At 39.4% G+C, this 13,002-nt stretch overlaps 1 protein-coding gene across 1 annotated transcript; it reads left to right on the plus strand.

Annotated features, from left to right (window-relative positions):
* Positions 1 to 289: 289 nt before the first annotated feature.
* idh1 (isocitrate dehydrogenase (NADP(+)) 1) lies at positions 290 to 12,869 on the plus strand (the record flags this gene model as incomplete). The annotated part of the gene is given in 5 exon segments (XM_079662629.1): positions 290 to 437; positions 1,935 to 2,064; positions 8,037 to 8,328; positions 12,697 to 12,721; positions 12,724 to 12,869. Coding segments are annotated over 4 exon segments (585 nt in total). The 5' UTR covers positions 290 to 437; positions 1,935 to 1,942.
* Between the last annotated feature and the right edge of the window lie 133 nt (positions 12,870 to 13,002).

A 13,002-nucleotide genomic window follows, 5' to 3' on the forward strand; every position in this document is an offset into this window, starting at 1 on the left:
AGACAATTAAACAATAATCAAAGTAATACATAAATAAATAAATATTTATATTAAGTGCACCATCAAATAAAATGTGTTATAAGAGTTTAAGGAGGGGGTTAAATAACAATCATTATAGATGATTTAGTACTATTTTAATGTAGACGTCTCCAGTCTATGTGGCAGGATAGCGCAGTTTCCCTCTGACCAATCAGCGAGCCACAGTTTAGACCCCGCCCACACGGATCCAGCTCCTCTCGCTTTGTGGGCTTATCTGATTGGCTCTTAGCCTGTCGTCCTCTTCGCTGATTGGTTAATATCTTGTCGGTGAGTTTCGGGAGGGACCAGGAAGCCGGGTACCTGTCGCTGCTCTGTTAGCCTGATCCTGAGCTGTTTTCCGCTCAGTCCGGACATCATTCCGCCTCCTCATCTCTTCGTGGACCTTTAAACAAACCAAGGTAGGCGTTTGAGACATGTAATGACATTTTTCATACTGCAAAACGACGTAGTGGCGATGCAGCGACACAAGGAAGTGTAATGCCCTGTTATCTCATTATCTGGGTAGCCGAAGAGCGCAGAAACCGTGCATAAATAGCTAAAATAATCTATTTATCGTGCTCAAATGTACAAAGTTTAACCAAATATCACACCGAATGGGGGTCTGCATTGAAATTAAGTCGAGTGTATGATAAATGTTCTCTTAATATGATCTTTAAAGTCCATAATCTTCACAAACTCCTCCTGTTTTCGTGCTTTGTCACGTCCCTTATCGCTATTTTTATCTAAATTGTACGTTATTCTGTGTGTTAATGGTTTGCACTGCTCGTCTGGCCTGCCTATAGCTGTCTCTGCAGGCTGTCTCCTCCCCATCAGGCGGCCATCATCCTGTTTGCTTATGTAACTTTTGGGAACGTCCTGTCATTTCCCAATCCCCAATAGAAATCTGCAAGCTGGGAAACTACCGTAACTGTCATTAACACTCTAAAATCAAGTGACCATGCATTCACAACTCAAAGGAAGCTATATACACTTAATTTACACCACTATCACAACATTTAAATTATCCATTTTAATTAATAAGATGGGATAAAGTATAAAGTATACCCTAACCCTAACCCACTGGGTTTTGTTAACCATATGTTGCTGGTTTGTTGCTCGGCTCACTTTGACAGATTAAAGAGGATTATGGATTAAATAAGGGGGGAATAAAATGCTGAGTCATTGCCTGGCTACTCCTAGTTTACGTTTGAATGTATTCATTCATTGAGTAAGTGTAGTGTTTAGTAGAGGAGCTTTCTGTCTCTATCACACAGTTACATTATTATTTTTTGTTTGCCTAGAGTTGAGCAACGGGTTTCAATTAAAGGGGTTTTAATTGCTTTAAGAATGTACTATATAATACCAGACAATACTTAAACAATGCAAGTCTCTTTCAATCAAACATTTCATTTTGTCGGACCAAGAGTCAAATATACAATATTATAACAATCAGATCTTAACCAATGGTTGTATGTTTTTAAATATCACTGCCACAACTTCTTAAATCTGTCCTTATACAAGCTTACTTTAAGTTTCTAGTTTACTTTATTCAATCTAACAAGGGTTTATTGTCCCTCAACGGCCATTTTGTTTCCGCATTTAAACAAAAGTTAGAAAACGTGGTAGAAATGCACTGTGTTTATTGAAACAACAACTTTCACCCCTTTTTAATAAGAAACAAACTGCATTGAGGCAACAACTACAAATAGTAGTAGTAGTAGTAGTAGTAAAACAGTTGTAGTAGGAGGACCAAAGTGCATTGGGACAATAAAACGGTGACTAAAGTTCATGGTTAATGGCAGCAATTACCTCTGTGAACACCTGAGACCCTAACCCCCGTCCAGAGGGCAGAAGGTGGAGGTCTCCTTCATACTCTTTAATGTTTGTTTGTTTATTTGTTTGTTGTCCTCCCGCAGGCTGAAACATGGCTCAGAAGATCAAGGCAGGCTCCGTGGTGGAGATGCAGGGAGACGAGATGACTCGAGTCATCTGGGAGCTCATCAAGGAGAAACTCATCTTCCCCTACCTGGAGATGGACCTGCACAGGTGAGAACGAGACCATACGATACGATAACACTTGAATGGTCAGATCAAGTCTGAAATGCTCCTTGCATCACAGCAGCTCCATGTGTAACATCAACAGACACATATCAAGACACAATACACGGAAAACAAACATTTAACATAGCAGCACGATCAGTGAGAGAAAAGCTGCTCACAGAGCCTTCAGCGTGCATCTGATCTGGAATCAGCTCTGTGTTTACTGAGAGCACAGACTGGAGCACAGAGGATGCTTCAGTCTGACTTTATTGAATCCAGGGACTCTGTGTCTCATGATGATAACATGTGTGTGTGGATCAACCCCGTCCTCTCATTGCTTTCATGTTCCTTTTAAACAAGTGCCGGACTCCCTTTCACCTGAACCTGTTGTTTGTAATATCTGTTCCTGAGTCAGTATAGAATAAATCAACAGTGAGGACTTTGTGAGACTGAATTAAAGAACGTTAGCCAACAGTTTGTGCAGGGCTGTGATTTCTGGTTTGACTGGTTGATCCAGACCCAAACCAATAGGGAGAGCGAGAGTATCTGATAAGCACCTTGTGAACAGTTGTAAGGCTTCTTATGAAATCAGAGGCCTCCATGATAGTGCCTGAGTATTTCTACATCCACACTTCATGTTTTAAATCAAAGTAATCTCTGTACACACAGGCGTTTTTTCATTTTTTCAAAAACGCTGGATTAGTGTGGTTGCTAGGCAGACATCTTGCTAAAGTTAAGTGTTTTAAATCTAACATGTTGTAGGAATGTAACCCTAGGGTGTCCTTAAAGTGTTATCTTACTTACAAAGTAGTAGTTGGGTACAGTGTGTGATTGCACAGTTATCACTACCTTCATCCTTAGAATTAACAGCAGTTTGATAATAGTAATGATTTTATTGCCTTATGGATTCTTTAAAGCAAAAGTGCTATTTAAATATTAGTTATTTATAATTATTAAGATATCATGTAATCAGAAGGACACCAAAACCCCTAAAAAGTGGAGAAGACATTTCTTTACAAGTATTTTTAACTCTCCTGTTACACCTCAACCGTAAACCATTTAGTTTGAAATGATCTCTGTGGAATCAAAGCGCATGCAGTTCAGGAGTTTCAGTGATTAATACTAATTATTTAGTCTCTCTAAAACATTTAGTACTTTTCTCGCCATACAGTAGATGTATTGTGAACGTTTACAGTCAGCTTCTGGAGTATCCATTTCTACATTTTGACCTCACTTGACCTCTCTTATCTCCTGTATGGACTTTGTACAGTGGTATTATTTACATGAGCTTTTTATGTGAAGTTTGAGTCCCTTAAGCTGTCAGGTTATAAAGGGGTAAACAACATACAGTGTTCCTTCAGATGACAACTTGTTGAGGATTTCTGGAGTATCTGAGGAATGCAAGAAGTGACACAACGTTAGAATCAATAATGAACTAGTTCAAGTTCCTGTTAAACCTGAAACCTCTTGTCTATATTTCTCACTTTCCTCTAAGTGTGTATCCAGTTAGTCATCACTCTCTGAACGTCTTATTGTGGTTGGCTTTTGGGGGAAGGGTAAAAAAGAAAGTGGGTAAAAGGTCACAGCTGCTTTCAAACAATGCCTTTCGGTTCACTAGAAAGCATAGGCTAACGCAGGAAGGGAAGGATAAGCACATTGAGCTTAGCCTAGTTTCAGATAAACTATACGTCCCTTTTTAACAGTTTGTGAGGTTCCAAGTGAAAAAAGTGGAGCAGCCTTGGCAGCAATCTGGGCAGAAAGCCAGTCGCTCTTGCACAATGTATTCCTTGTTTCCTCTGCCTTTGTGTTGTTGGATGGTTTTGCAGATTTCCTCCTCACTTAGGCGAGTAACAGGCATAACAAGAAGTTCAGAGTGAAGACAGTGCTGTGCAGGGAGTGAGGTGGGAAGTAGTCCAGTACAAATACTTCGTTACTGTACTGTACATGTTTCTGGTATCAGTACTTTACTCCACTACTTATTTTTCTGACAACTTTTTACTTTGACTTCTTACATTTTGAACACAAATACCTGTACTTTCTACTTCTTACATGTTGAACTCAAATACCTGTACTTTCTACTTCTTACATGTTGAACTCAAATACCTGTACTTTCTACTTCTTACATGTTGAACCCAAATACCTGTACTTTCTACTTCTTACATGTTGAACACAAATACCTGTACTTTCTACTTCTTACATGTTGAACTCAAATACATGTACTTTCTACTTCTCACATGTTGAACACAAATACCTGTACTTTCTACTTCTTACATGTTGAACTCAAGTACCTGTACTTTCTACTTCTCACATGTTGAACACAAACACCTGTACTTTCTACTTCTTACATGTTGAACTCAAATACATGTACTTTCTACTTCTCACATGTTGAACACAAATACCTGTACTTTCTACTTCTTACATGTTGAACTCAAGTACCTGTACTTTCTACTTCTCACATGTTGAACACAAATACCTGTACTTTCTACTTCTTACATGTTGAACTCAAATACATGTACTTTCTACTTCTCACATGTTGAACACAAACACCTGTACTTTCTACTTCTTACATGTTGAACTCAAATACCTGTACTTTCTACTTCTTACATGTTGAACACAAATACCTGTACTTTCTACTTCTTACATGTTGAACTCAAATACCTGTACTTTCTACTTCTTACATGTTGAACACAAATACCTGTACTTTCTACTTCTTACATGTTGAACTCAAATACCTGTACTTTCTACTTCTTACATGTTGAACACAAATACCTGTACTTTCTACTTCTTACATGTTGAACTCAAATACCTGTACTTTCTACTTCTTACATGTTGAACACAAATACCTGTACTTTCTACTTCTTACATGTTGAACTCAAATACCTGTACTTTCTACTTCTTACATGTTGAACTCAAATACCTGTACTTTCTACTTCTTACATTTTGAACCCAAATACCTGTACTTTCTACTTCTTACATTTTGAACCCAAATACCTGTACTTTCTACTTCTTACATGTTGAACCCAAATACCTGTACTTTCTACTTCTTACATGTTGAACCCAAATACCTGTACTTTCTACTTCTTACATGTTGAACCCAAATACCTGTACTTTCTACTTCTTACATTTTGAACCCAAATACCTGTACTTTCTACTTCTTACATGTTGAACCCAAATACCTGTACTTTCTACTTCTTACATGTTGAACTCAAATACCTGTACTTTCTACTTCTTACATGTTGAACACAAATACCTGTACTTTCTACTTCTTACATGTTGAACTCAAATACCTGTACTTTCTACTTCTTACATGTTGAACACAAATACCTGTACTTTCTACTTCTTACATGTTGAACTCAAATACCTGTACTTTCTACTTCTCTCATTTTCCAAACAGGCTGGTTCCTTTAGTCTGAATGTGTGTTTGGTGGCGTGATCATTATTATTTAGAGTCATTGCGTGCCTATTGATTTGAACACGATCTGTGTATCCATCATTTCCTGGTCTTCTCTAAAGAAGAGGGACCAATGGAAACGTTGTCATGTTGCCGTTGGTCACCATGGAAACATTCATTAGCTAACAATGACATTATTGTTCTATTAATATAAAGGGAGGTCAGGTACTCTTTAAAACAGCTGCTAGTTATGGGTACTTTTTTACTGAAGTACATTTTGAAGTTTTTTACTTTTACTTGAGCAAAGAAGTTTAGTCAGTACTTCTACTTTCACCAGAGTATTTTTAAACACAAGTATCTGTACTTCTACTTGAGGAAAGGATGTGTGTACTTTTGCCATCTCAGGGAGTGAGATACAAGGTTAATATCTGTTCTTAATGTACACCGTGTCAGGGCTTCCAAGAAATATAATTAGCCTAGATAAGAGGATAAAACCCTGGCAGCAGTTTGAGTCGCTCCTCTAAGCAGAAGCACTCTCTTTCAGTATTCATTAATGTCGCTCATGTCCTCTGACACAGTTTTCCCATCACAGCGATCACACTGTAACATCCACAGAGTAGCTGCTGGCTAATTAAAAGAGAAGCAAACAGAACGTTCTCTTTTACTGCTTCGTGGTGCTTTGAGCAAACAAGGCGTTCATAATCTCTGTCCTTCTCTGAACAGAGTGTTTCTGTTTAACGGTGTCTCATGCCTCTGCTGTTCAGATTATAAATGGTCTCTATGTCTGGTCCATTTCTTCTTCTTACATCTCTGTGTAATCGCAAACTCAAACGCAGAGCGAAACATGAAGCATTTAAGGATCAAAAGGTGTAAATTAATCGGAGCTCCCATTAGATATTTGGTTTAGTTTAAGGCCTGTTTATTTGATCTTTTATCAAATATATCCAGGGCCCAGGAGTTCAACACTTTGAATCCCTCTCTGATCTGATCAGATTTGGATTTTGGGGAGTTCAAAACCAAAAAACAGGATTAGGATCACTTTGATATCCGATCAGATCAGGAAATCCAATCCAAGCTTTAATCTGGATCAAATCTTCAAAACGGGTAGTTCAAACCGACAACACAGGATTAGGATCAGTTTGATCCCAAAAAAGTGGATTATCCTGATCCCACCAGAGGGGTGGATCTCCAGTGGATTACCAGAGCAAAATGTACTGTACCATTTATTAAAAATATGTTTCAATATAAATGAGATGGCAAAGTTTGTTAACTGAAATAATACACCATTTTTAGCCTTCATGGGAAATACATTTTATTTTTCATTTTTTGCTCACGTTTGTGGTGGCCTATTTTGTTTTCAACCAAATGTTGATGACATAAATGTTTATGCTCATAAAAGTATCACAACAAAGATTGTCAATCACAAATGTAATTTAGATTAAAGAAAAAATACCTTCAACAAAAAAAAGTCCACCATCTGTCACCTTTCAAAAGTAATTGCGGACAATAGATGTCTCTGCAATGTGCTCTCTTGTCTTCCTTGTATTATTTTTCATGTCCACTAGATGGCGATCGGTAGGATTAAAGCACTGATATTCAGGATCTAGTCATCTTGAAAAATCGTAATCTGGATCAGGCTGATCCTATCCTGAATTGCTTTGAACTCCAGGGACAAAATCTGGCCGACCTGTCTGATCCTGGATCACAAAAAATGGGATTTCAAAATCTGATCGGATCTGATTGAGATTAAAAGTTTTGAACTCCTGGGCCCAGGCTACTTTCCACATTATTTTAGATTCATTTTCACTGATCGATCCTGAAGTTTAGCACCTTGATTGTTAAGACAAAATATTTACAAAATGTTTTTATGCCTCAAAAAAAGTCTTGTTTTCTAAAGATAAGATAAGAAGTCCTTTATTGATCCCAATTTGTGAAATGTTTGTGTTGCAGCAGCATAAAAAGACATGGCATTGTACAATACAAATTAGAAAGACTAGAAATAAACAATCCAAAACATCTCAATAGACTTAAAATTGCATTTAAAAAAAGTAGAAAATATACATGTTGAAATACCAATGTACAATTGAAAAATATAAAAACATTACGGAAGTGTCAATTAATAGGAGCTCCCATTAAATATTTGGTTTATTCTTAGGCCTGTTGATTTTCACTGTTATCAAATATATCCAGGCTACTTTCCACGTTATTTTTGATTAAAGTTCACTGATCGTTCCTGAAGTTTAGCACTTTGTTTGTTCTTAAGAAACGATTTTTAAAATGTTTTTATGCCTCAAAATAAAGTCTTGAAAAAAGTATGGTGTTGCTTACATAGGTGTAGGACATTTGAACACATTTCCAGGACAAACGGTACGATAACACTTGATTGGTTTAACATCAACAGACACATATCAAGACACAACACATGAACAACAAACATTTAACATAGCAGCACGATCAGTGAGAGAAAAGCTGCTCACAGAGCCTTCAGCGTGCATCTGATCTGGGATCAGCTCTGTGTTGACTGAGAGGATGTTTTCTTTACTGCAACATGAACTAAACTCCCTCATCTTTGTCTCTTTCTGTGCAGCTATGACCTGGGTATGGAGAGCCGCGATGCGACAGACGACCGGATCACGGTGGAGGCGGCGGAGGCGGTGCAGCGTTACAGCGTGGGCATCAAATGTGCCACCATCACGCCAGACGAGAACCGCGTGGAGGAGTTCAAGCTGAAGCAGATGTGGCGCTCTCCAAACGGCACCATCCGGAACATCCTGGGAGGAACCGTGTTCAGGGAACCCATCCTCTGCAAGAACATCCCCCGCCTGGTGCCCGGCTGGACCAAGCCCATCGTCATCGGCAGGCACGCACACGGAGACCAGGTACTGTTGGAATGCTTTAGGAAAATGGAAAAGGTTCTTGTCTGCGATATTTCAAAATCTAGAAGAAATTAAGAAAGTTAAGAAAAAATGGGTTCTGTATAACTTTTGTTATTAAGGCTTAAAGTTATTTATAATTAAGGGTTAGAGTGACAGGTGGGTAGGGATGGGTATCGTTGAGGTTTTAACGGTACTACTACTTTTATCAATGCCACTTATCGGTCCGGTCTTTTAACGGTACTCTTATCGGTTCTTTTGGAGAAAAAAAAAGGTAAACAAATTGTGAACAAAACTAACATTGCTTTTTATTTAAATTAAATACATACTATTTCACATCAAAAGAAACAACAATGCTTTAACAAATCGTATTAAATAACCTGATGACAGAACTGTAAACAGAATAGCTGAAACGTTAACAAAAATAAATAACTCAGTTACCTCTAATCATTAACCCATGTTTGTATAATGTAGTTAACTCTGTGTTGCTGCTAGCATACATAACACCTGACGTGGAAACGTTCCTCGTGGACGGGGCTACAGAGCTACTCGAAAGACAGTCGAACCCGGTGCATTTCTCCGTCTGGATGTGGTGCACTTTTGATAAATGTTTAGACAAATTGCTCGTGTTACCGCCCTTACATGCTGAACTCTTTTGGTGACGAGCATTGTCCACATCGAGACGGGTAAAGTTTAACCACACCTCGGAGCGCGTTCTCACCGCCATCTCCGCAGTGTGTGTGTGTGTTGCTGCATGTAGCAGCTGAGCAGCTGCGCGTGTGTAAACTGCCCCGCCCCCTCCCAAGCAGGCGGGGGAGAGAGATCTCTCGACTGGATTGGAAAGATCGAAAATACAAAAAATAATCATAGACGCATTTTGCAGTCTTTTTGCATATTAGAAACTTTTGGTGACACGAAAACTGCAATATAATGTTTGTGTAGCAATAATTATGACATATATTTTTAGATGTCTCCAGTACCGATAAAAAGACCGATAACGTCGGAGCGTAACGGTACCACGGTCTGTAATAATTCAGCCCCGGGGCCCGTTTAATACCGGGGCTCGGTACCCATCCCTACAGGTGGGTACGGCCACAGGGGGCTAGCTGTTAGCCACACCTTTGCCTATTTTTGGATTACACTGGAGTTGGGCGCTGCAAAGATAGACCCTCACCCCACAAACATACAGGTGTCAATAGATTCATATTTTATTCATCCTACGACTTCTGGGCCCAGGACTTCAAAACTTTTAATCTCAATCAGATCCGATCTGATTTTGAAATCCCATTTTTTGTGATCCAGGATCAGACAAGTCGGACAAATTTTGTCCCTGGAGTTCAAAGCAATTCAGGATAGGATCACCCTGATCCAGATTACGATTTTTCAAGATGACTAGATCCTGAATATCAGTGCTTTAATCCTTGCGATCGCCATCTAGTGGACATAAAAAATAATACAAGGAAGACAAGAGCCCACATTGCAGAGACATCTATAATGTCTAATTATATTTTTTTATTTGAAAGGTGATGACAGATGATGGACTTTTTTTTTGTTGAAGATATTTTTACTTTAATCTAAATTACATTTGTGATTGACAATCTTTGCTGTGATACTTTTATGAGCATAAACATTTATGTCATCAGCATTTGGTTGAAAACAAAATAAGCCACCACAAACGTGAGCAAAAATGGAAAAAATAAAATGTATTTCCCATGAAGGCTAAAAATTGTGTATTATTTCAGTTAACAAACTTTGCCATCTTATTTAAATTGAAACATATTTTTAAATAAATGGTACAGTACATTTTGCTCTGGTAATCCACTGGAAATCCACCCCTCTGGTGGGATCAGGATAATCCAGTTTTTTGGGATCAAACTGATCCCAATCCTGTGTTGTCGGTTTGAACTACCCATTTTGAAGATTTGATCCGGATTAAAGCTTGGATTGGATTTCCTGATCTGATCGGATATCAAAGTGATCCTAATCCTGTTTCTTGGTTTTTAACTCCCCAAAATCCAAATCTGATCTGATCAGATAGTGATTTAAAGTTTTGAACTCCTGGGCCCTGGAGATCAGGTGGAGATCAAACATCCTAATATTACACTTCAAAGTCTCAGCTATACACATTCATGTCTAGCCTCACATGAGGTTGAAAGGATCCTCAGAAATATCAGCAGGATTAGAGCTAACACCCAACACAGTTGCCTTCCTTACACTCCGCTTTGTGTCCTCTTCATGTCTGGTTATATGGTATGTGGCACTGTGTGAGAAGCCTCTTTCATTGCCTACACTTGAGCGATTATGCGTGTGACAAAAAAAGCCTTTCAATCTTTGGATTTTGAAAGGAGCGACTGTATCTGTGGGAGTCTTTATCTGAGTGCAGAGAAGCCTGATTATCTCACAGAACCCTCACTGTGACCGAAGCATGATTTCAAACACAAAGCTCTGTGAGAAGCCGACTGCTGCCGGGCTGCCAGCTCAGGTATGAGTTAATGTGAGACCTTGTCTGGTTGTCAGGAGAGACGTAGTCAATAATTCTATTGCATCAGCCTTTGGACCTTAATGTTCTACCTCTACAGCCCCGACAAGTTGCAGCAATCACAGATTTATATCATACGGTTGCTCGTGGTGTTGTGCCAAAGTCAACAGCTCTACACTCGGATGAGAGTAATGCAGGGGAACTGTCACACAGCTGTCAGTTATAATATATATAATGTCCTCTGGATGTCAGAGGTGTGCAGGTTAAAGCCTCAGCTGACTCCACTGCTGCAGAGCGGTCATGGCTCTTATTTTGTAACTTTGAGCCAACAATCATTTATGGGAAATAATTCATTCATATCTTTCAAAAGCTGTCTCTGAACGTCATAAACAAGACACTTCCAGACCCCGCGAATACCAGCAACGTTAGCTGCTGGAAAAAAAGGGTGTACCTGAAAGATGAAACCACAGTTGAATGGGGGCCGAAGCAGTTGATATGTTAGACACCCTGAGGAACATGTTATACCCTCTAATAGTACCAAAGACAAGAAGCGGTCGTCCTTCGCGGTCGTTGTTCTCGTGTGATTTCTGTGTTATCTCAATATTGTTTAATATCCCGCTGACTGAAATCCTGCTGATGTTCATTTGTTAACGTTGAACACCAGTAACAAACCTGTTCCCTAACCCTACCATTAAAACGGTCTCCAATGAGGCAAATACAATTAGCCGCGTTCACACCGCAGTACTTTCCCCACTTTAGTTCCGATATAGTTCCGAAATGTCGCGTTCACACCAAAAAGAGCCGGAACTAAAATTAGTTCATGAGAACCTTTTTACCCCCTTTTCCGTACCTGCTAGAGAGCAGGGACTCTCATGCGGCTCTCTTGTGAGAAAAGAGCTATATTTCTGATTGGCTGGGCGGATTGCAAACCACGCCCCGTAAAACTCAAAAAAAGTGTTGTGAAGCCACCATTTTATTAGCATTATTAGCATTAGCATTAGCCCAGCGCAGAAACGCAGAGAGACTAACTTATGGCAACACAAAATAAAACATGGGAGCGGTGGAGATGAGGAGGTGTCGAGGTTCTGGCGATTTACTTGAAAGGCTTCAGTAGAAGCTGCTGGGAGTCCCAGCAGCTTCTACTGAAGCCAGTCCCCTAACTCCGGGGACTTCCGGCCGGGGATTTTGGGCGGCAGTAGCGGTGTGAAGTTGTTTGCGGCCTGCCAGTAAACCCAAAGCAGAAGAAGAAGAAGTGACGTCAGCGGCTTCATTTGCCTAATCCTCCCCCAGGACTTATTCCAGTTTGAACGCGTTCTGTACTTAGTTCATCAGAACTCTTTAGTTCATCAGAACAAAAGAGTTCTGATGAACTAAGTTCTCATGAACCTTTGTGGGAAAAGTCCTGCGGTGTGAATGCGCCTAATGAGAAAGTCATTAAAAGTGATGCATGGTAAACTGATTTAACCTACAGTTCTTATTTAGCTTAAAAACAATTACTTTCTGAATGTAATATGACATAGAAGTAGTGAGTATCATACAGTATAAGAATGGTGCCCATATTGACCAACACTAGAGAGGGGCAGTATATTTTGTTCTTTTTCAGGGGCTGCTATTAAAAACATCACAATGAGATAGCTAAAAACTGAAACCCAATCTAGGACATGATTAAAAAAACGATGTTATCAAATAATGTATGCGATAAGGCTGTAGAGGACAATTTTACAAAGAGATGGAGTCCTGTATGAGTCTGATGGTATTCTGAAACTCTTTCATTTGAGTCTTCTGCCTCCTAAGAAATGTCTAAGTTAACGTCTAGGACAAAGATGAAGTGAGCTATCAGTGGACCTTGTTTCTTTTTTGTTTTCTAACCCTCATCTCCCCCCCCCCCCCCACAGTACAAAGCCACAGACTTCGTGGTGCCGGTCCTGGGAAAGTGGAGATGACCTACACCCCCAAAGATGGAGAGCCAGTGAAATACGTCATCCATGAGTTTGAGGGTAACTTACAACTAGTCGATACACAGAGGCGGGAAGTAGTGGGAGTGCAAATACTTTGTTACTGCACTTAAGTACATGTTTCTGTATCAGTACTTTACTCCACTACTTATTTTCTGACGAGTTTTTACTTTGACTTCTTACATTTTGAACTCAAATACCTGTACTTTCTACTTCTTACATGTTGAACTCAAATACCCAAATACC

This window comes from Notothenia rossii (genome assembly GCF_949606895.1).
Source record: "Notothenia rossii genome assembly, chromosome: 2".
NCBI classification, from domain to species: domain Eukaryota; kingdom Metazoa; phylum Chordata; class Actinopteri; order Perciformes; family Nototheniidae; genus Notothenia; species Notothenia rossii.